Raw genomic sequence first — 22,567 nt, forward strand, 5'->3', positions numbered from 1 at the left:
TAATTTTTTCTCTGTGATCCCCTTTGTTCAGAAATAGCAGACACATATGGCTTTGGCGTTGCTTTTTGGTACTTAGGCCGCTAAATGCGCATCACACGCATTATGGGTAGCAGTGAAGGGGTTAATTAGGTAGCTTGTAGGGAGCTTGCAGGGTTAATTTTAGCTTTAGTGTAGAGCTTAGCCTCCCACCTGAAACATCAGACCCCCTGATCCCTCCCAAACAGCTCTCTTCCCTCCCCCACCCCACAATTGTCCCCGCCATCTTAAGTACTGGCAGAAACTCTACCAGTACTAAAATAAAAGCTATATTTGGGCTTTTTTTTTTTTAAAAAAAAGGCATATTTACATATGCTGCTCTGTAGGACCCCCCTTTAGCCCCCAACCTGACTGATCCCCCACCAAACAGCTCTCTAACTCTCCCCTCTGTCTTAATGGCCGCCATCTTGGGTACTGGCAGCTGTCTGCCAGTACCCAGTTTAGAATAAAATTGCTGATATTTTTTTAATCTTTCCCCTTTTCTGTAGTGTAGCTCCCTGCCCCACCAAAGACCAACCCCCCACCCCCTCCTAGATATGTTCGATTTATATTTTTTAAAATTAAAATACCCCTTATTCAAACTTTTTAAAACTTATATTTTCTGTAGTGTAGCGTTCCCACCCGCTCCCGCCCCGTGCACGCGCCCGCCCGCCGCCCCCCGTGCACGCGCGCGCGCGTGCGCGCCCCCATCGGCCCTGCCCCCGATCCCGCCCCCCTCTACATTACCCGGCCCATCGATGGCCGCCCACCCGCCTCCCAAGTCGGCTCCCACCCACCAACGATACCGGCCATCGATGTCCGGTGCAGAGAGGGCCACAGAGTGGCTCTCTCTGCATCGGATGGCCATTTAGAGTTATTGCAGGATGCCTCCATATCGAGGCATCACTGCAATAACCGGAAAGCAGCTGGAAGTGAGCAGGATCGCTTCCAGCTGCTTTCCACACCGAGGACGTGCAGGGTACGTTCTCAGGCGTTAACTGCCTTTTTTTTGAGGACGTACCCTGCACGTCCTCGGTCGTTAAGGGGTTAAGCTAATTACACCTATTCTAAGCCCCCTAATAAAATAATAAAGCCCCCCAAAATAAAAAAATTCCCTGCCCTATTCTAAATTAAAAAAAGTTCAAAGCTCTTTACCTTACCAGCCCTTAAAAGGGCCTTTTGTGGGGCATGCCCCAAAGAATTCAGCTCTTTTGCATTTAAAAACATATACAATACCCCCCCCATTACAACCCACCACCCACATACCCCTATTCTAAACCCACCCAAACCCCCCTTAAAAAAGCCTAACACTACCCCCCTGAAGATCTCCCTACCTTGTCTTCACCACACCGGGCCGAACTCCTCATCCGATCCGGTCGATGTCTTGCTCCAAGCGGCAAAGAAGAATTCTTCCTCCGGCGACGTCTTCCTCCAAGCGGCAAAGAAGAATTCTTCCTCCGGTGACGTCTTCCTCCAAGTGGCAAAGAAGAATTCTTCCTCCGGCGACGTCTTCCTCCAAGCGGCAGCAAAGTCTTCATCCTTCCGGCGGCATCTTCAATCTTCTTTCTTGGCTCCGCCGCCGCGGAGCATCCATCCCAGCCGACGACTGAACGATGAATGAGGTACCTTTAAATAACGTCATCCAAGATGGCGTCCGCCGAATTCCGATTGGCTGATAGGATTCTATCAGCCAATCGGAATTAAGTTACAAAAATCTGATTGGCTGATTGAATCAGCCAATCAGATTCAAGTTCAATCCGATTGGCTGATTGGTTCAGCCAATCGGATTGAACTTGAATCTGATTGGCTGATTCAATCAGCCAATCAGATTTTTCTAACTTAATTCCGATTGGCTGATAGAATCCTATCAGCCAATCGGAATTCGGCGGACGCCATCTTGGATGACGTCATTTAAAGGTACCTCATTCGTCGTTCAGTCGTCGGCCGGGATGGATGCTCCGCGGCGGCGGAGCCAAGAAAGAAGATTGAAGATGCCGCCGGAAGAATGAAGACTTTGCTGCCGCTTGGAGGAAGACGTCGCCGGAGGAAGAATTCTTCTTTGCCGCTTGGAGGAAGACGTCGCCAGAGGAAGAATTCTTCTTTGCCGCTTGGAGGAAGACGTCGCCGGAGGAAGAATTCTTCTTTGCCGCTTGGAGCAAGACATCGCCCGGATCGGATGAGGAGTTCGGCCCGGTGCGGTGAAGACAAGGTAGGGAGATCTTCAGGGGGGTAGTGTTAGGCTTTTTTAAGGGGGGTTTGGGTGGGTTTAGAATAGGGGTATGTGGGTGGTGGGTTGTAATGGGGGGGGGGTATTGTATATGTTTTTAAATGCAAAAGAGCTGAATTCTTTGGGGCATGCCCCACAAAAGGCCCTTTTAAGGGCTGGTAAGGTAAAGAGCTTTGAACTTTTTTTAATTTAGAATAGGGCATGGAATTTTTTTATTTTGGGGGGCTTTATTATTTTATTAGGGGGCTTAGAATAGGTGTAATTAGCTTAAAAATCTTGTAATCTTTTTTTTATTTTTTGTAATTTAGTGTTTGTTTTTTTTGTGTAATTTAGTTTAGTTAATTTAATTGTATTTTTAGATAGATATTTGTAGTTTATTTAATTTCTTGATAGTGTAGGTGTATTTGTAACTTAGGTTAGGATTTATTTTACAGGTAATTGGGTAATTATTTTAACTAGGTAGCTATTAAATAGTTAATAACTATTTAATAGCTATTAGACCTAGTTAAAATAATTAACAATTTACCTGTAAAATAAATATTAACCCTAACATAGCTACAATGTAATTATTAATTATATTGTAGCTATCTTAGGGTTTATTTTATAGGTAAGTATTTAGATTTAAATAGGAATATTTTAGTTTATAATATGAATTAGATTAATTTAATATAAATTTAGTTAGGGGTGTTAGGGTTAGATAGAGTTAATATAGTTAATATAAATACTATAGTAACTATATTAACCCTAATATAATTAGGGTTAATATAGTTAATATATATAATGTAATAACTATATTAACTATAATATACTTAGGGTTAATATAGATAACATAGCTGGCGGCGGGGTAGGTAGATTAAATTAGGGGTTAATCATTTTAATAGAGATGGCGGCGGTGTAAGGGGCTTACATTAGGGGTTAATAATATTAATATAGCTGGCGGCGGTATAGGGGGATTAGATTAGGGGTTAATAATTTTAATAGAGATGGCGGCGGTGTTAGGGGCTTACATTAGGGGTTAATAATTTTAATAGAGATGGCGGCGGTGTAAGGGGCTTACATTAGGGGTTAATAATTTTAATAGAGATGGTGGCGGTGTTAGGGGCTCACTTTAGGGGGTTATAGATTTAATATAGCTGGCGGCGGGGTATGGGAGCGACGGTTTAGGGGTTAATAACTTTATTAGGTTGCGGCGGGGTACGGGAGCGGCGGTTTAGGGGTTAATAACTTCTTTTTATTGTTAGGCTAGTGAGGGGGGATAGCGGATAGAGGGTTAGACGTGTCGGGCTATGTTTAGGAGGCGTGTTAGACAGTGCGGGTGATTTAGACTTTAGTCAGGTTTTGTAGGCGCCGGCAGTTTCTAACGTGGCGCAAGTCACTGGCGACTCCAAAAATCTGTACTTACGCAGATTTCTGGACATCGCTGGTTTGTGAGACTTGCGCCACTTTAGCAAGTGACGGCGCCGCATATTGGATGGCTCGAGTTGCGAGCTGAAACTGCGGGCGACGCGGGTTCCCTCGCTTGCGCCGCAAACTGCGATCTATATCGGATCGCGCCCCTGTAATTGCAGAGAAGGTTTGAGTTCTTCTTAAACCATTGTCTGCCAGAGAGTGCTGTAGTAATTAAGAGAAAATCACAATGCTGCAATTTCTAGTGGAATTCAATATGCATATTATTTTAATAATAAGATTCAACGTAGGATGTAAAATAAATGTAGTTAGTAGAAGTGTCTCATCTAGTCTCTCATCCAGGGCCTAACGATCAAAGGATTCTCCAGCTTGGAGAGAAATTGAAGCACAGACTTCACAGAGGCTTTCTAGTGGAATGCAATATGCATATTCTTTTAATAATAGTATTCAACGTAGGCTAAACAATTAATGTAGTTGGTAGATGTGTTTCACTTGGTCTCTTATCCAGGACCTGATGATCAAATGATTCTTCAGCTTGGAGGGAAATTGTAGCGCAAACTTCACAGGGGCTGAACTCACTGAGTACTGAAAAGAAAAAGAGCAGAACTCTCCAGCACTGCGAGATCTCTCTCATTTCTGTTTCTGAAGGAGAGACAAGGCCAGTGCAATATAGCACTGCATGACATGAGAGTTGTGTTACACTTACACTCTGTGCTTTGTATTTTATATTACTTTACATTTCAGATTGGGTCATTTCAGTATTATTGCATTTAAGCTTTACACTTTCTCTTTTACATTTTAATACATTTAGATGTAGATCCAGCAGCGATTTTACAAGTTTTGATTATGTTTTGAAAGTGGTTGTGTTACTTTAATAAATTAAGATCATACTTTTAATATTTCTTTTTATCTTTTACAAATTAAATTGCACTTTGTATTTGTTCCATTGTAAACTAAAATATTCAGAAAGAGGTAGAGTCAGGGCAGTTCCCTGGGCTGAACAGGGGAGTTACCAAGGTATGTCTGAAGCACTGATTTTTCTTGCTAGCTGTATGCAGGGGAAGTTTGCTCAAAAGTTACAATACACTTATTTTAACTGACAGAAAAGTAATATATACTAAAATATAGACAAAGGCAAGTTTAGATTGTAGCAAGTTTAATTTGTAATTGATACAAACTGAGCCTTTATATCAGCACCAAGTGGTCTCTAGTTACCTTCTCTCTACCATGTGAAATTTTGTATCCCAGAGAGTCTCATTACTTTCTATGGAATGCATCTCTCATCTCTCTGTGACTTCAAGGTTCTGTCCTTTTTCTTAGAACATTCAGTGAGTTCAAACTAGAGAATGTTTGATTATCTGGCCCATAAAAAAGTGATGAAGCTCTCAGAAACTGAAGCTGACTTTTTTTCAGTTTTATTTTAAATAGAGGAAATTAAAAGTGCAATCTAATTTGGGTAAATATACACATAAATATACAAAGTATGATCCTAATTTGATAAAGTTACACAGAAACTGTAAAATCATAGTCAGAATTTGTAAAATCAAATGCATTGCTGTATACAAAATGAAATACAAAATAGTGTAAATGCAGCAGAACTCTCATGTCATGCAGTGCTATATTGTACTGGGCTTGTCTCCCCTTAACATACAGAAATGCAGGAAACTCCCCAGCTTTTTAAGAATTTCCATAGAGTCTCATTACTTTCTATGGAATGCATCTCTCATCTCTCTGGGACTTCAAGGTTCTGTCCTTTTTCTTAGAACATTCAGTGAGTTCAAACTAGAGAATGTTTGATTATCTGGCCCATAAAAAAGTGATGAAGCTCTCAGAAACTGAAGCTGACTTTTTTTCAGTTTTATTTTAAATAGAGGAAATTAAAAGTGCAATCTAATTTGGGTAAATATACACATAAATATACAAAGTATGATCCTAATTTGATAAAGTTACACAGAAACTGTAAAAGCATAGTCAGAATTTGTAAAATCAAATGCATTGCTGTATACAAAATGAAATACAAAATAGTGTAAATGCAGCAGAACTCTCATGTCATGCAGTGCTATATTGTACTGGGCTTGTCTCCCCTTAACATACAGAAATTCAGGAAACTCCCCAGCTTTTTAAGAATTTCACTGGGATCTTGCAATGCTAAAGGTTCATTTTAAATCATCTCACCTGAGTGGAGAGCTTTAGATCATTAGACCCCCAGTAACAGGATAGCCCTCTGCATACCCCAAGCATTCTTCAATATCCCTTCTGCATTTGTCACTACCTCCTCTGTTTAAGTATTTTTTGTAAATAATGGCTAATAAATATTACATCTTATTCTGCAATGTGACTCCTTGTTCTGAAATTTTTATAGCCTGACGCATCTGAATCTTGACAAAAATAGCATTTGTGAAATCCCCTACATGCATCAGATAGATCCCATGGCAGAAATGATTGCTGAAGAAGAAGCCCAAGGCCAAAGATATGCAAAGGCTCCGAAAACCACTGACGTACAATGTAATTACAACTGGGCTAAGCATACAGACAACAAATTGCATTATGTGGTGTTACCTAATGAAGATGATCCGGACAGAACAGGTGAGATCTCTCATTGTCACCCTGAGTGACACATATACAGAACAGGTGAGATCTCTCATTTTCACCCTGAGTGACACATATACAGAACAGGTGACATCTCTCATTGTCACCCTGAGTGACACATATACAGAACAGGTGACATCTCTCATTGTCACCCTGAGTGACACATATACAGAACAGGTGAGATCTCTCATTGTCACCCTGAGTGACACATATACAGAACAGGTGAGATCTCTCATTGTCACCCTGAGTGACACATATACAGAACAGGTGAGATCTCTCATTGTCACCCTGAGTGACACATATACAGAACAGAATAGCACTGAGATTCTTCCCACTTCTGAGAATTAAATAAACCATACAAACTTATAATTTATGGGACATAGGGGTCAATTTATTAAGCAGCGGATGCTGCATCGACGCCCCATCATTTCTGGTCCGCCAGAAACGGAAGTTAAGAAGCAGCGGTCGTAAGCTGGCGGGCTGAGATCATCCTGATCCGAACGATCACTAGAAATGCTTGTGCAATGTTAAATGCAGACAGCGTATGCTGTCATGAATCATGTCCGCTCGACTTTTGGTAAATCTACCCCATAGTCAAAATTGAAATGTGTGCAATTCAGTTCTGAATAGAAGCAAAAAATGCTTCTAGTAAAAGTCGTCAGCTGCGTATAACTGTATGCTTGTGAGTGCTCTATGCACCTACAGAGACCTGCCAGTGGTGTGTATCATGTGCATTATTATTATTATCGGTTATTTGTAGAGCGCCAACAGATACCGCAGTGCTATAAACAAAGGTGGAGTACAACAAAACAATTATATGGATCAAATGGGTAGAGGGCCCTGCCAAAAGTTGTACTGTTGTAGTCAGCTCTTAAGAAGGTGATCTACAAACAGCTGGACTCTTAGTCTTATATGCTAAGGGGGTTCAGGGGATAGCAATGGAGGAGAGGAACTGGTATAAAGAAAGGTTAGTGTAGGTTGTATGCATCCCTGAACAGTAGAGTCTTTAGGGAGCGCTTGAAGCTTTCAAAACTAGGGGAGAGTCTTGTGGACATTTGCATGTGCATTTATACAAGCTATTGCTGGCTCTCTGAGGGGGCAATGTGCTGGTGCACGGAGCACTCACTGGATATGTGCATATGCTGTTGAAACACTTGATAGTCTTTATTAGAACTTTTGTTTAAAAATGCTTCTATTCAATATTTAAATGAAGACTCATGAAGATTTTCATTTTGACTGTTGTCCCTTTAACATTATTATCAATATTGTTGGTTTTGAGAGAAACTTAAAACCAAAACGTTTTCCAGAATCCTCAAAAATGAAAATTGTGAAATATTTTTTGTCTTTGCAGATGTTGTGTTTAACCGCAGCTCTCCTGAGGTTGTCCTATCAGCGGTAATTATCTTCTTTATTTTCTGCTTTTTCACTGTATGTAACAATAATATCCTATTATATCCCACACATTTAGGTTAAATGACCATACATTAAACTACTGTTAAACTTACAATTATTTCTACATCATCACTACCTTCTTACTGTCATACTATATAACCTGTGTTTCAGATACCCTCTTGTATTATCCGAAGCACTTTTGGTATTTACTTTTGTTTGCATGATTTGGCTAAACGCTACTACTGGTTATAATGTTTAGTGTGTTTGTATCTGACAGCCAATACAGTAATAGACCATTAGCACACACATTTGGCCATTAATCGTGGTGATCTATATGAGCAATCAGTTATATTTAAAAAATGCTATTTGGATTTAAAAACCCACATTTTTGCATAGCACCTTCTACACTCCCCTTAAAGGGACATTAAACTCATGAGTACAACTACAAAAGAATAGTAACTACTCACCGTGTTATTTCATCCTGTTCCTGCAGCTATTTTCAAATCAGTTTTCCTGTTTTAACAGCTTAAAGGTACCAGATACTGAAGCTCTGCCTCTTTGTACTGGGGGCAGCCATCTTGGAGCTGAGGTAATCTCACAGCCTGTGACAGAAGCACTGCATACTCACAGATCAGTAATACTGGCCACTTTTTGACAGCTGTATTATTAATTTATACTTAGTGTGCATAATACATTATGTGGGCTTCACATTTTTTACAGTTGTACAGTTCCACAAAATATATTTCCAAAAGCACTGAGCACTAATATAGAGCAATGCAACCACTGCAAAAAGGCTAAAGCTCCTGTTCTGTATCATGCACCCTAACCCTAAGCACAGTATACCGCTGTCAGAAAGTTGTAAATGCACACTACTTCTGTCACAGGCTGTGAGAATACCTGAGCTCCAAGATGGCGACGCCCAGTATGAAGAGGCGGGGCTTCAGAATCTGGCACCTTTAAGATATTAAAACAGGAGAACTGCAGGAACAGGATGAATTGCAATAACAGCGATTAGTTACTATTGTTTTGTAGTTGTGTTCAGCAGTTTAATGTCTCTTTCTTTCATTCTTCTTCTAATTCCTGTTATTTGGACTAAAACTTTGTACATTATTTTTTAAATCTGTGCAACCATTTCTGTTTCGTATGTTTGTGCAAAAAATCAAATAAATTCCCACTGTGTAGTTCAAATACCACTAATAGGTTCAAATGCTTACGTAACTACTGATCAACTTCCCGTTTACGTAGAGGTAATAAACTGACAGTAGGTGATGAGAGATCATCTCCAAGACTGGAATGGCCTCTCTAAGTGCTCTGGTCTCACCTCTTATATTTTATGTGGCCTATTTACTAACAAGTAGAGAGATGAAAGCGCTGCATAGAATAACATCAGAATCAGAGACTAGAGATGGCATTACAGCTTTACAAGATTCACCTCATGACTGAACACATATTTATTTTACAAATAAATGTTCTACATAAAACCAGTATGCACAAGTGTTCCCTTTTAGGCTAGTTATATGTAATGAAGAACCGGTTCAATAAAACATATGCAGATACATTTTGTGTGTGTGCTGCTGGTGTCTTGGCCCTATTTGCTCTGTTTCAGTGGAATCACCTTCACCAGCGAGCAGACTTTGTAGCTTAATTAGTTGCAGATTTATGTGTCTGAGACAAATCTAGGTGTTAAAAATTGCAAGTATTGTTTCCTGGTACAATTAATGCATCTGGGTATTTTTTTAGTGAGAACATCTTATTTCTGCCTCAGTGTGTGATTTTGAATAGCAAGTGGCTGTAATTAATTAATGTACACAAATTTGCCTCTAAATATGATTATAACTGTCTTGTCTTATACCTAAGAGGATGCCTTGGACTTAGGGCCCTTTATCTAAGTCTAAATGAGCTAGTAAATAATTATTACAAGGATATATTGTAGCATTATTTATCTGAATTTCTTAGCACGTTGCTATAATATTATATTTTTTCTAGAAACTTCCTGATACAAAGAAAAGATCCAGATTTGTAATTTCTGACAAGATAATTAAAAATTTGAGCCAACCATTTTTTCCACCTCTTCCAAATTTGAGGTACCTGAGCCTGGCAGATAACAAGGTATTTATATGGAGTATCATTATAGAATGCGATATAAGGGGAGTTTCTAATATTGTATTCAATGTTTGCATCTTCCTCCCTATCATTCCCTCACAAGATTTCTAGTCCTACAGCATCCCATCATCGCCCACCCACTCCTCCCCTTTCTCTCCCACTCACTCCTCTCCTTTACTAACTCATTCACCCACTCCTTCCCTTTACTCACTCATCCTCCTACTCCTCCCCTTTTCTCACTCATCCTCCCACTCCTACCCTTTACTCACTCATCCACCAATTCCTTCCCTTTACTCACTCATCCACCAACTCCTCCCCTTTACTCACTCATCCACCCACTCCTCTTCTTTACTCACTCATCCTCCCACTCCTCCACGTTACTCGCTCATCCACCCACTCCTACCCTTTACTCACTTATCCTCCAACTCCTCCCCTTTACATACTCATACACCAACTCCTCCCTTTTACTCACTAATCCACCAACTCTTCCCCTTTACTCACTCATCCACCCACTCCTCCCCTTTACGCACTCATCCACCCACGTCTTCCCTTTACTCACTCATCCACTCACTCTTCCCATTTACTCACCCAGCCTCCAATTCCTCCCCTTTACTCACTCATGCTCCCACTCCTTCCCTTTACTTACTTATCCTTCAACTCCTCCCCTTTACGCACTCATCAACCCACTCCTTCCCTTTACTCACTCATCCACCCACTCTTTCCATTTACTCACCCATCCTCCAATTCCTCCCCTTTACTCACTCATGCTCCCACTCCTCCTCTTTACCTACTCATCCTTAAACTCCTCCCCTTTACTCACTCATCCACCAACTCCTCCCCTTTACTAACTCATCCACACTCTCCTCTCCTTTACTTACTCATCCTTCCACTCCTGCCCTTTACTCACTCATCAAACTCCTGCACTTTTACTCACTCATCCACCCACTCCTACCCTTTACTCACTCATCCACCAACTCCTCCCCTATACTCACTTATCCACCAACTCCTCCCCTTTACTCACTCATCCTCCCACTCTTCATTTACTCACTCATCCTCCCACTCCTCCCCTTTACTCACTCATCCTCCCACTCCACGTTACTCACTTATCCACCCACACCTCCCCTTTACTCACTTATCCTCCAACTCCTTCACTTTACTCACTCATCCACCCACTCCTACCCTTTACTCACTCATCCACCAACTCCTCCCCTTTACTCACTTATCCACCAACTCCTCCCCTTTACTCACTCATCCTCCCACTCCTCCCCTTTACTCACTCATCCACCCACTCCTCCCCTTTACTCACTCATCCTCCTACTCCTCCACGTTACTCGCTCATCCACCCACGCCTCCCCTTTACTCACTTATCCGCCAACTCCTCCCCTTTACTCACTCATCATCCCACTCCTCCCCTTTACTCACTCATGCACCCACTCCTCCCTTTTACTCACTCATCCTCCTACTCCTCCACGTTACTCGCTCATCCACCCACGCCTCCCCTTTACTCACTTATCCTCCAACTCCTCCCCTTTACTTACTCATACACCAATTCCTCCCCTTTATTCACTCATCCACCAGCTTCCCCCCTTTACTCACTAATCCACCAACTCTTCCCCTTTACTCACTCATCCACCCACTCCTCCCCTTTACGCACTCATCCACCCACTCCTTCCCTTTACTCAATAATCCACCAACTCCTCCCCTTTACTCACTCATTCTCCCACTCCTCCCCTTTACTTACTTATCCTTCCACTCCTCCCCTTTACTTACTCATCTACCAACTCCTCCCCTTTACTAACTCATCCACCCTCTCCTCCACTTTATTTATTCATCCTCCCACTCCTCCACGTTACTCAATCATCCACCCACACCTCCCCTTTACTCACTTATCCTCCAACTCCTTCACTTTACTTTCACTTCCTCCCACTCCCCTTTACTCACTCATACTCCCTCAACAGGATCAGATTACAACAAATAACAGGAAAATCGCCATGCGATGTATAGACACCAATGGTTTCGGTGATCACAATCCTTTATTTCGGCAACAAAATGGACACATTGTATACAACACACAAAGGGCAAAACTGGCTTTGTTTCAACATGTTTGAAAGTATTCCAATACAATCTGAAATATTACTAAGAATAGGAAATACACTCAGAAACGGCCATTTGAGATTTGCAGTTAAAATATATGGTCTTTATTCAATAGACCTATATTCAGCACAATTGTATAGTCCCTTGGCAGTGGGCGGGGCAGACATATACATATGTATACTGTATATATTTTATAGACAGATATGTGATATCCATTGATGGTTCAAATGCAATCATTATATAATTTGGGGAGGTAAAGGCCTCATATAAAGGCTTGCATTTTAGCCTCAGCCATGGTCTGTACAATCCTGGTTTAGAAGAAGGTGGCGCGTCTGAAACCCTTTCTGTTCCTCAGATTGCGTATGAAGAGAACCTGATGTGTGCAGCACTTTTCCCTGCCCTTGAGGAGCTTGTTATCTTCGGAAACCCACTCACCAGCCTCAGAAGCGGTAATACAGCTCTCTGTGTGATGTGAAGCTTTTTAGCTATGGAAAGCAGACTTTTTTGCCAGTGAATGACAATGTGTATGTAACTGCTGATTTAATTAATGTAAAGTCACATTAGACACAAAATGTAGTTCCCCATAAAGCCCTAGATTGGTGCGCAAAAATATTAGCAATATTGAGCGCTAACACCACTCAAGTTAAATCAATAGTGCTCTTATGTAAGCAACTGCTGACTCTATGAGATGGTGTGGTGTTTAAAATTGAAAAACACGCACACACATTTCAATTTTGACCTTTCTATCCCTTTAAATATGAGCAGCATCTAAAACCTCTAAAACAGCTCATCACAGGGATGGAAATGGCTCAGCAGTTAAGTGGTTAAAGAAATATTAAACTCATGTCATATATACATAGCTTATATCAGCAATTAAGTACTAAATTGCAAAAGAACTACCTAAAAATAAACTCTCACTTTACTATTGATTTGCAAAACTACCTAAAAACTCTGATAAATATGTTAATCTTATCACCCTTAATTGTGACCAGCTAGTTGTAAAGGAGTTTGTTCTCTGCTGAAAGCAATCACTAACAAGTATGTAGCTGATTTAAAAAAAATAGCAGCATTTTTTTTTTTTTCAAAACTTTATTTATACCACAGGAGGGAGAAATAGGCACAAAAAACCAATGACAGCATTGAAATGCAATACATACAAAGGAAAGTAAGTATATCTCGGCATATACAGGACTCCGACCATAACATCATATAAAGAAAGTCCATTGAGTGTGACTTAATAGTCCTGTGTCAGGGTATCGTGGAAATCAAAGGTCATGCCTCCTCTCCTCTCCTTTTTTCTCTTTTCCTTTAAATATTTACAATAAACAAAAACAAAAAAAAACAAAAAAAAACAAAAAAAAACTATAACAAATAGAGAAAATAAAGAAAGAAGGGGGGATACACCACCAGAACCTGTGGCGTCCCCTACTTACCCGGAGCCCACCTGGACCGCCAGCCGCATCATGATATACTGGAATAATAGGTGTAAGAGGCAAATTATGGTGGAGTGTACCTAATTATCGCGTGACTGTGTTAGAAGAACACCATTTTCCCCTGAGGTTTTCCTTCAAGATGAATTCACTGCCTCTGAATGGGTATAGGACACGTTCCCTAATAATGTCAGGCAGATGTAGTAGATAAGATTCCCATTTCTTTATGTACCTAGCTATCCTCTGTTCAATATTCCCTCTAACATCCGCTTGTTCTATGAGCATCTGTGTATGTCTTGGTAAGTAGTTTTTGAAAAGGTGGAGATGAACTATCTGCCCAGTGTTGTAGGATCAATTGTTTTGCAGTCAAAATAGACACAGAAACGAAAGTGTCATGGGGCGAACATTGTGTTCTGGAAGTAAAAACAAGACTCTTTGTGCCGAAAGGGAGACCTGAGTTTTTGTGACTTTAGATAGCCAGTAGGTTAATTTACCCCAGAACCACTGTAGTTTAGGACAGTCCCAAAATAGGTGAATCCAGTCAGGATTCGCATAATTACATTTAACACATACATCTTGTGCTCCCGGGATCCATTTGGCCTGAGAGCTGGGGTAATGTAAGCTTGTTGTAGGATTTTGATGTGTGATAATGTGATAGATCTAACTTCTGTTAAACTGTTTAGAAGCCGTTCGCCGTCAATCTGTATGGTTCTACATCTGGACCACCTTGATGTCAGTTTTTGAGTAGTAGGGGTGTCAAAATGTCTGAGCACTAGGTTATATGTGTTTGCTAGCTTATAAGAACCCTGTTTAGCCAATGAGCACAATGCGGTCAAATTATTATTTTCTGCGTGTAGGAGACCATCAGTTTTTAATTGTGTGACATAGTGCCTACACTGTAGGTATGCAAATCTATGTGTATTTGGGAGCGAATATGTGTTTTGTAGATCTTGAAAGGGATGGACCGTAAGAGTTAGGGGGTTAAATAGTTGCCCGATTTTTGTGAGACCCTTTTCCTGCCATGCCCGAAATACTTCAGTGGTGTATCCAGGCAAAAAAGAAAGGTTACCCTGTATTTGGAGAAATTTGCTAGCAGCAAATTGTATGCCCCATAACTTGCCCAGCTTGGCCCATGCTCTCAAGGGGTCTCTAAATAAGATATGATGTTGAATTTTTGGGGGCAAAGAGTTAGGCTTGGTGTGTGGCAGGAAGGCTAGGTGCGTCGGGCATGCTATGCTTGTCTCTAAAATAGGGGCTGTAAATTGTCCATTTCCAGTCAGCCAGTCCAATACTATCTTCGTCAGTGTCGCCCAGTTATACCAGGCAATGTTTGGAAGGCGTAATCCTCCCCTCTCATACGGCATGGCCAAAGTAGATCTATTTATTCTTTGTTTCTTACCCTGCCAGACGAATTGACCTAAAGCAGATTGGAGTGTTTTTGTGTCTTTGTGTGTCAGCAACAGGGGGAGCATTTGTAAAGGGTAAAGTATCTTGGGCAGAGCTATCATTTTAAAAAGATGTATTCTACCAGTCAATGACAGTGGAAGTCCGCTCCATCCCTGTAGTGTGTCTCTGATGTTCTGGATCATCTTGCCTATGTTTAGGGGATATAGTTTAGAGGGGTCAGTATGTACTTGTATGCCCAGGTATTTAAACGCGCCCTCTGTTACTTGGAATCCGCTGTTAAATAGTGTGTTATGTTTAGTGTTTTTCAGCCAGGTTAACTCTGATTTATCTCTATTAATTTTATATCCGGAGAATGATCCGAAACTGTCAATTATTTCAATGAGTTTGGGTATACCGACCTCTGGGTTGCCTATAAACAAGAGAAGATCGTCAGCATAAAGCGATAGGTGCTGCCTGATTCCATTAATCTCTAGTCCCTCACTATGCTGTCGGATGTAACAGGCTAGTGGCTCTATAGCCAGGTCGAAGAGGAGGGGCGACAAGGGGCATCCCTGCCGAGTTCCCCTTTGTAAAGCAAAGGAAGTAGATAGTCCTCCATTGATGATCAATGAGGCTTTAGGAGCTGAATATAACTTTTGGATAAGGTTAAAAAAAGCACCCGTGACGCCAAACTGTGTCATGGAGGAATATAGGTGGTCCCACTCAATTCTATCAAAAGCCTTTTCGGCGTCTAACGCCAAAAGGCAAGCATCTGGTAAGTTAGAGTCTGTGTCTGAGTGGGTACCATACCAATAATGGGCGGACACCGCCAGGGTCTTTCTCAGATTTACCACTGAGGAACGTCCGGTAATGAATCCCGTTTGGTCTGGGTGCACCAACAGGGGTAGAACATTTGCCAGTCTGTTTGCTAGTATGGTCGTCAGTAATTTATAGTCGCTGTTAAGCAACAAAATAGGTCTGTAAGAAGGAGTGAGTGTGGGGTCTCTGTCCGGCTTAGGAATGATACAGATATTAGCTTCAGTAAAACGACAGTCGGGGCGGGCATCATGTAGTAGATATTCCGTGTATAGGGATGCTAATATGGGGCTAACCTCTTTCTCCAAAATCTTATAATACTCTGCTGGCAGCCCATCAGGGCCTGCCGCTTTATGCAGTTTGAGTCGCTTAATCCCCCTGGAGACGTCCTGCAGGGATATTGGGGCATTTAATTTTTCTCTTTGTTCGTCTGTGAGGGTAGGGACTACAAGATCTCTCCAGAATTCGCTTTTTTTCCCTGCATCTATGTGTTGTTGGGAGTATAAAGTTTGGTAATATTTAACAAATTCAGTCATGATCTCCTCAGTCTGTGTTGTCAGTCCCGATTCCGTCCGAATAGCAGTAATAAATTACTTAGGGTTGTGGGCTTTGACCAAATTGGCTATTAATTTACCCGCCTTGTTGCCATGTCTATAGAAGTGTCCTTGTCTGTAGATAGTGTGTCTACTGTCCTGTTGCGCTAAAAAGGTGTCTATAGTTCTTTCTTCTGTTAAGTGTGATCAGTCCACGGGTCATCATTACTTCTGGGACATTAACTGCTCCCCCACAGGAAGTGCAAGAGGATTCACCCAGCAGAGCCGCACACAGCTCCCCCCCCTCTACGTCACCCCCAGTCATTCTCTTGCACCCAGCAACTAGATAGGTCGTGTGAGAGGACTATGGTGATTATACTTAGTTTTATATCTTCAATCAAAAGTTTGTTATTTTAAAATAGCACCGGAGTGTGTTATTACCTCTCTGGCAGAGTTTGAGGAAGAATCTACCAGAGTTTTGCTATGATTTTAGCCGGAGTAGTTAAGATCATATTGCTGTTCTCGGCCATCTGAGGAGTGAGGTAAACTTCAGATCAGGGGACAGCGGGCAGATGAATCTGCATAGAGGTATGTAGCAGTTTTTATTTTCTGACAATGGAATTGATGAGAAAATCCTGCCATACCGATATAATGTCATGTATGTATACTTTACACTTCAGTATTCTGGGAGAATGGTACTTCACTAGAATTACACTGTAAGAAAGACATAAAGCTGTTTAATAACTAGAGATTATGTTTAACGTTTTTGCTGGAATGTAAAATCGTTTTCATTTGCTGAGGTACTGAGTGAATAAATGTTTGGGCACTATTTTTCCACTTGGCAGTTGCTTAAATCTGTTTTTTCTGTCAGTTTCTGTTCTCCCTCACTGCTGTGTGTGTGGGGGAGGGGCGCTTTTACTATGCATCAAATATTTCAGTCAGCAACTCATTGTATTCCCTGCATGATCCGGTTCATCTCTACAGAGCTCAGGGGTCTTCAAAACTTATTTTGAGGGAGGTAATTTCTCTCAGCAGAGCTGTGAGAATTATAGTTTGACTGAGATAAAAACTTTTATTCTGTAATTTGTTTCCTGCTTTCAGAAATTGTTATCTTTGCTAATGGGATTAAACCTTTGCTAAAGTTGTGTTGTTTACAAGGATTGAGGCTATAACTGTTTCAATTTATTAATTTTTAACTGTCATAGATCTTCTGTGCTTCTTAAAGGCACAGTACGTTTTAATATTATTCTATTTGAATTGTATTTCCAAGTTGCAAGTTTATTTGCTAGTGTGTTAAACATGTCTGATTCAGAAGATGATACCTGTGTCATTTGTTGCAATGCCAAAGTGGAGCCCAATAGAAATTTATGTACTAACTGTATTGATGCTACTTTAAATAAAAATCAATCTGTACAAATTGAACAAATTTCACCAAACAACGAGGGGAGAGTTATGCCGACTAACTCGCCTCACGTGTCAGTACCTACATCTCCCGCTCAGAGGGAGGTGCGTGATATTGTAGCGCCGAGTACAGCTGGGCGGCCATTACAAATCACATTACAGGATATGGCTACTGTTATGACTGAAGTTTTGGCTAAATTACCAGAACTAAGAGGTAAGCGTGATCACTCTGGGGTGAGAACAGAGTGCGCTGATAATATTAGGGCCATGTCAGACACTGCGTCACAGGTGGCAGAACATGAGGACGGAGAACTTCATTCTGTGGGTGACGGTTCTGATCCAAACAGACTGGATTCAGATATTTCAAATTTTAAATTTAAACTGGAAAACCTCCGTGTATTACTAGGGGAGGTGTTAGCGGCTCTGAATGATTGTAACACAGTTGCAATACCAGAGAAAATGTGTAGGTTGGATAAATATTTTGCGGTACCGACGAGTACTGAGGTTTTTCCTATACCTAAGAGACTTACTGAAATTGTTACTAAGGAGTGGGATAGACCCGGTGTGCCGTTCTCACCCCCTCCGATATTTAGAAAAATGTTTCCAATAGACGCCACCACAAGGGACTTATGGCAAACGGTCCCTAAGGTGGAGGGAGCAGTTTCTACTTTAGCTAAGCGTACCACTATCCCGGTGGAGGATAGCTGTGCTTTTTCAGATCCAATGGATAAAAAGTTAGAGGGTTACCTTAAGAAAATGTTTGTTCAACAAGGTTTTATATTGCAACCCCTTGCATGCATTGCGCCGATCACGGCTGCAGCGGCATTCTGGATTGAGTCTCTGGAAGAGAACATTGGTTCAGCTACTCTGGACGACATTACGGACAGGCTTAGAGTCCTTAAACTAGCTAATTCATTCATTTCGGAGGCCGTAGTACATCTTACTAAACTTACGGCGAAGAATTCAGGATTCGCCATTCAGGCACGCAGGGCGCTGTGGCTAAAATCCTGGTCAGCTGATGTTACTTCTAAGTCTAAATTGCTTAATATACCTTTCAAAGGGCAGACCTTATTCGGGCCCGGGTTGAAAGAGATTATCGCTGACATTACAGGAGGTAAAGGCCATGCCCTGCCTCAGGACAAAGCCAAAGCCAAGACTAGACAGTCTAGTTTTCGTTCCTTTCGTAATTTCAAAGCAGGAGCAGCATCAACTTCCTCTGCACCAAAACAGGAAGGAGCTGTTGCTCGCTACAGACAAGGCTGGAAACCTAACCAGTCCTGGAACAAGGGCAAGCAGACTAGGAAACCTGCTGCTGCCCCCAAAACAGCATGAATTGAGGGCCCCCGATCCGGGATCGGATCTAGTGGGGGGCAGACTTTCTCTCTTCGCCCAGGCTTGGGCAAGAGATGTTCAGGATCCCTGGGCGCTAGAGATAATATCTCAGGGATACCTTCTGGACTTCAAATACTCTCCTCCAAGAGAGAGATTTCATCTGTCAAGATTGTCAACAATCCAGACAAAGAAAGAGGCTTTTCTACGCTGCGTACAAGAGCTCTTGTTAATTGGAGTAATCCATCCAGTTCCACAATCGGAACAGGGACAGGGGTTTTACTCAAATCTGTTTGTGGTTCCCAAAAAAGAGGGAACTTTCAGACCAATCCTGGACTTAAAGATCCTAAACAAATTCCTAAGAGTTCCATCGTTCAAGATGGAGACTATTCGGACAATTTTACCTATGATCCAAGAGGGTCAGTACATGACCACTGTAGATTTAAAAGATGCTTACCTGCACATACCGATTCACAAAGATCATTACCGGTACCTAAGGTTTGCCTTCCTAGACAGGCATTACCAGTTTGTGGCTCTTCCATTCGGATTGGCTACAGCGCCAAGAATCTTCACAAAGGTTCTGGGTGCTCTTCTGGCGGTACTAAGACCGCGGGGAATCTCGGTAGCTCCATACCTAGACGACATTCTGATACAAGCTTCAAGCTTTCAAACTGCCAAATCTCATACAGAGTTAGTGCTGGCATTTCTAAGGTCACATGGATGGAAGGTGAACGAAAAGAAAAGTTCACTCGTTCCACTCACAAGAGTTCCCTTCCTGGGGACTCTTATAGATTCTGTAGAAATGAAGATTTACCTGACAGAGGACAGGCTAACAAGACTTCAAAGTGCTTGCCGCACTCTTCATTCCATTCAACACCCGTCAGTGGCTCAATGTATGGAGGTAATCGGCTTAATGGTAGCGGCAATGGACATAGTACCCTTTGCACGCTTACACCTCAGACCACTGCAACTGTGCATGCTAGGTCAGTGGAATGGGGATTACTCAGACTTATCCCCTTCTCTGAATCTGGATCAAGAGACCAGAAATTCTCTTCTATGGTGGCTTTCTCGGCCACACCTGTCCAGGGGGATGCCATTCAGCAGACCAGACTGGACAATTGTAACAACAGACGCCAGCCTTCTAGGTTGGGGTGCCGTCTGGAATTCCCTGAAGGCTCAGGGACTATGGAGTCAGGAGGAGAGTCTCCTGCCAATAAACATTCTGGAATTGAGAGCAGTTCTCAATGCCCTCCTGGCTTGGCCCCAGTTGACAACTCGGGGGTTCATCAGGTTTCAGTCGGACAACATCACGACTGTAGCTTACATCAACCATCAGGGAGGGACAAGAAGCTCCCTAGCTATGATGGAAGTATCAAAGATAATTCGCTGGGCAGAGTCTCACTCTTGCCACCTGTCAGCAATCCACATCCCGGGAGTGGAGAACTGGGAGGCGGATTTCTTAAGTCGTCAGACTTTTCATCCGGGGGAGTGGGAACTTCATCCGGAGGTCTTTGCCCAAATACTTCGACGTTGGGGCAAACCAGAGATAGATCTCATGGCGTCTCGACAGAACGCCAAGCTTCCTCGTTACGGGTCCAGATCCAGGGATCCAGGAGCAGTCCTGATAGATGCTCTGACAGCACCTTGGGACTTCAGGATGGCTTACGTGTTTCCACCCTTCCCGTTGCTTCCTCGATTGATAGCCAGAATCAAACAAGAGAGAGCATCAGTGATTCTAATAGCACCTGCGTGGCCACGCAGCACTTGGTATGCAGACCTGGTGGACATGTCATCCTGTCCGCCTTGGTCTCTACCTCTGAAACAGGACCTTCTGATACAGGGTCCCTTCAAACATCAAAATCTAACTTCTCTGAAGCTGACTGCTTGGAAATTGAACGCTTGATTTTATCAAGACGTGGGTTTTCTGAGTCAGTTATTAGTACCTTAATACAGGCTAGGAAACCTGTTACCAGAAAGATTTACCATAAGATATGGCGTAAATACCTACATTGGTGTGAATCCAAAGGTTACTCTTGGAGTAAGGTTAGGATTCCTAGGATATTGTCTTTTCTACAAGAAGGTTTAGAAAAGGGTTTATCTGCTAGTTCATTAAAGGGACAGATCTCAGCTCTGTCCATTCTGTTACACAAACGTCTGTCAGAAGTTCCTGACGTCCAGGCTTTTTGTCAGGCTTTGGCCAGGATTAAGCCTGTGTTTAAAACTGTTGCTCCACCATGGAGTTTAAACCTTGTTCTTAATGTTTTACAGGGCGTTCCGTTTGAACCCCTTCATTCCATTGATATAAAGTTGTTATCTTGGAAAGTTCTATTTTTAATGGCTATTTCCTCGGCTCGAAGAGTCTCTGAATTATCAGCCTTACATTGTGATTCTCCTTATTTGATTTTTCATTCGGATAAGGTAGTCCTGCGTACTAAACCTGGGTTCTTACCTAAGGTAGTTACTAACAGGAATATCAATCAAGAGATTGTTGTTCCTTCTTTATGCCCAAATCCTTCTTCAAAGAAGGAACGTCTACTGCACAACCTGGATGTAGTCCGGGCTCTAAAATTTTACTTGCAGGCAACTAAGGAATTCCGACAAACGTCTTCTCTGTTTGTCATTTACTCTGGGCAGAGGAGAGGTCAAAAAGCTTCCGCTACCTCTCTTTCTTTTTGGCTTCGTAGCATAATTCGTTTAGCTTATGAGACTGCTGGACAGCAGCCCCCTGAAAGAATTACAGCTCATTCTACTAGAGCTGTGGCTTCCACTTGGGCCTTCAAGAATGAGGCCTCTGTTGAACAGATTTGCAAGGCTGCAACTTGGTCTTCGCTTCATACTTTTTCCAAATTTTACAAATTTGACACCTTTGCTTCATCGGAGGCTATTTTTGGGAGAAAGGTTCTTCAGGCAGTGGTTCCTTCTGTATAAAGAGTCTGCCTATCCCTCCCGTCATCCGTGTACTTTTGCTTTGGTATTGGTATCCCAGAAGTAATGATGACCCGTGGACTGATCACACTTAACAGAAGAAAACATAATTTATGCTTACCTGATAAATTCCTTTCTTCTGTAGTGTGATCAGTCCACGGCCCGCCCTGTTTTTAAGGCAGGTAAATATTTTTTAATTTATACTCCAGTCACCACTTCACCCTTGGCTTTTCCTTTCTCGTTGGTCCTTGGTCGAATGACTGGGGGTGACGTAGAGGGGGGGAGCTGTGTGCGGCTCTGCTGGGTGAATCCTCTTGCACTTCCTGTGGGGGAGCAGTTAATGTCCCAGAAGTAATGATGACCCGTGGACTGATCACACTACAGAAGAAAGGAATTTATCAGGTAAGCATAAATTATGTTTTTTAGATCGTAGTATGTTTGTCTCGTGGCATAGGAAGGTTTAGAAAGGTAGTTATTGTATGCCTCCGTTAATCGCGTCAAGAGATCGCTGTCTGTCTGTCTGGAAAGTTTATTGGTATGTGCCGCGAAGGCAGTGATATGACCCCTCAGGACTGCCTTAGAGGCATGCCAGAAGAGATCAAGGTTATCTACATGTTGGTTATTATCTGATAAATAATGCGTCCATGCCTGTGTAAGGCACTGACGAAACCCTATATTATTATATAGATTGGATGGGAATCTCCAGGATTTACTTGGTTGTTTCTGCGTTACAGGTTGCAATTTTATATGTATCGGGGCATGATCCGATATTGTGACTTGACCTATCGTAGGTGAGTGGATCTGAGGTGACAGAGCAGCCGAGGTCAAGAAGAAGTCAATGCGTGACAAGGTGCTATGTGACTTGGAGATGCAGGTATAGTCCCTCTGGTCTGGGTTTTGTGTTCTCCATACATCAGTCA

General features: G+C 42.1%; 1 protein-coding gene across 1 annotated transcript in view; it reads left to right on the forward strand.

The window, feature by feature from the left end:
* The window catches only part of XRRA1 (X-ray radiation resistance associated 1), a 201,862-nt gene that overhangs the window by 69,131 nt on the left and 110,164 nt on the right, over positions 1-22,567 (forward strand). Inside the window, exons 9-12 of the mRNA XM_053708752.1 lie at positions 6,012-6,235; positions 7,590-7,633; positions 9,617-9,739; positions 12,183-12,276. Of these exons, the coding sequence (XP_053564727.1) occupies positions 6,012-6,235; positions 7,590-7,633; positions 9,617-9,739; positions 12,183-12,276 (485 nt within the window). The remainder of the gene's footprint in view (positions 1-6,011; positions 6,236-7,589; positions 7,634-9,616; positions 9,740-12,182; positions 12,277-22,567) is intronic.

Source organism: Bombina bombina, chromosome 3 (assembly GCF_027579735.1).
Source record: "Bombina bombina isolate aBomBom1 chromosome 3, aBomBom1.pri, whole genome shotgun sequence".
Taxonomy (NCBI): Eukaryota; Metazoa; Chordata; class Amphibia; order Anura; family Bombinatoridae; genus Bombina; species Bombina bombina.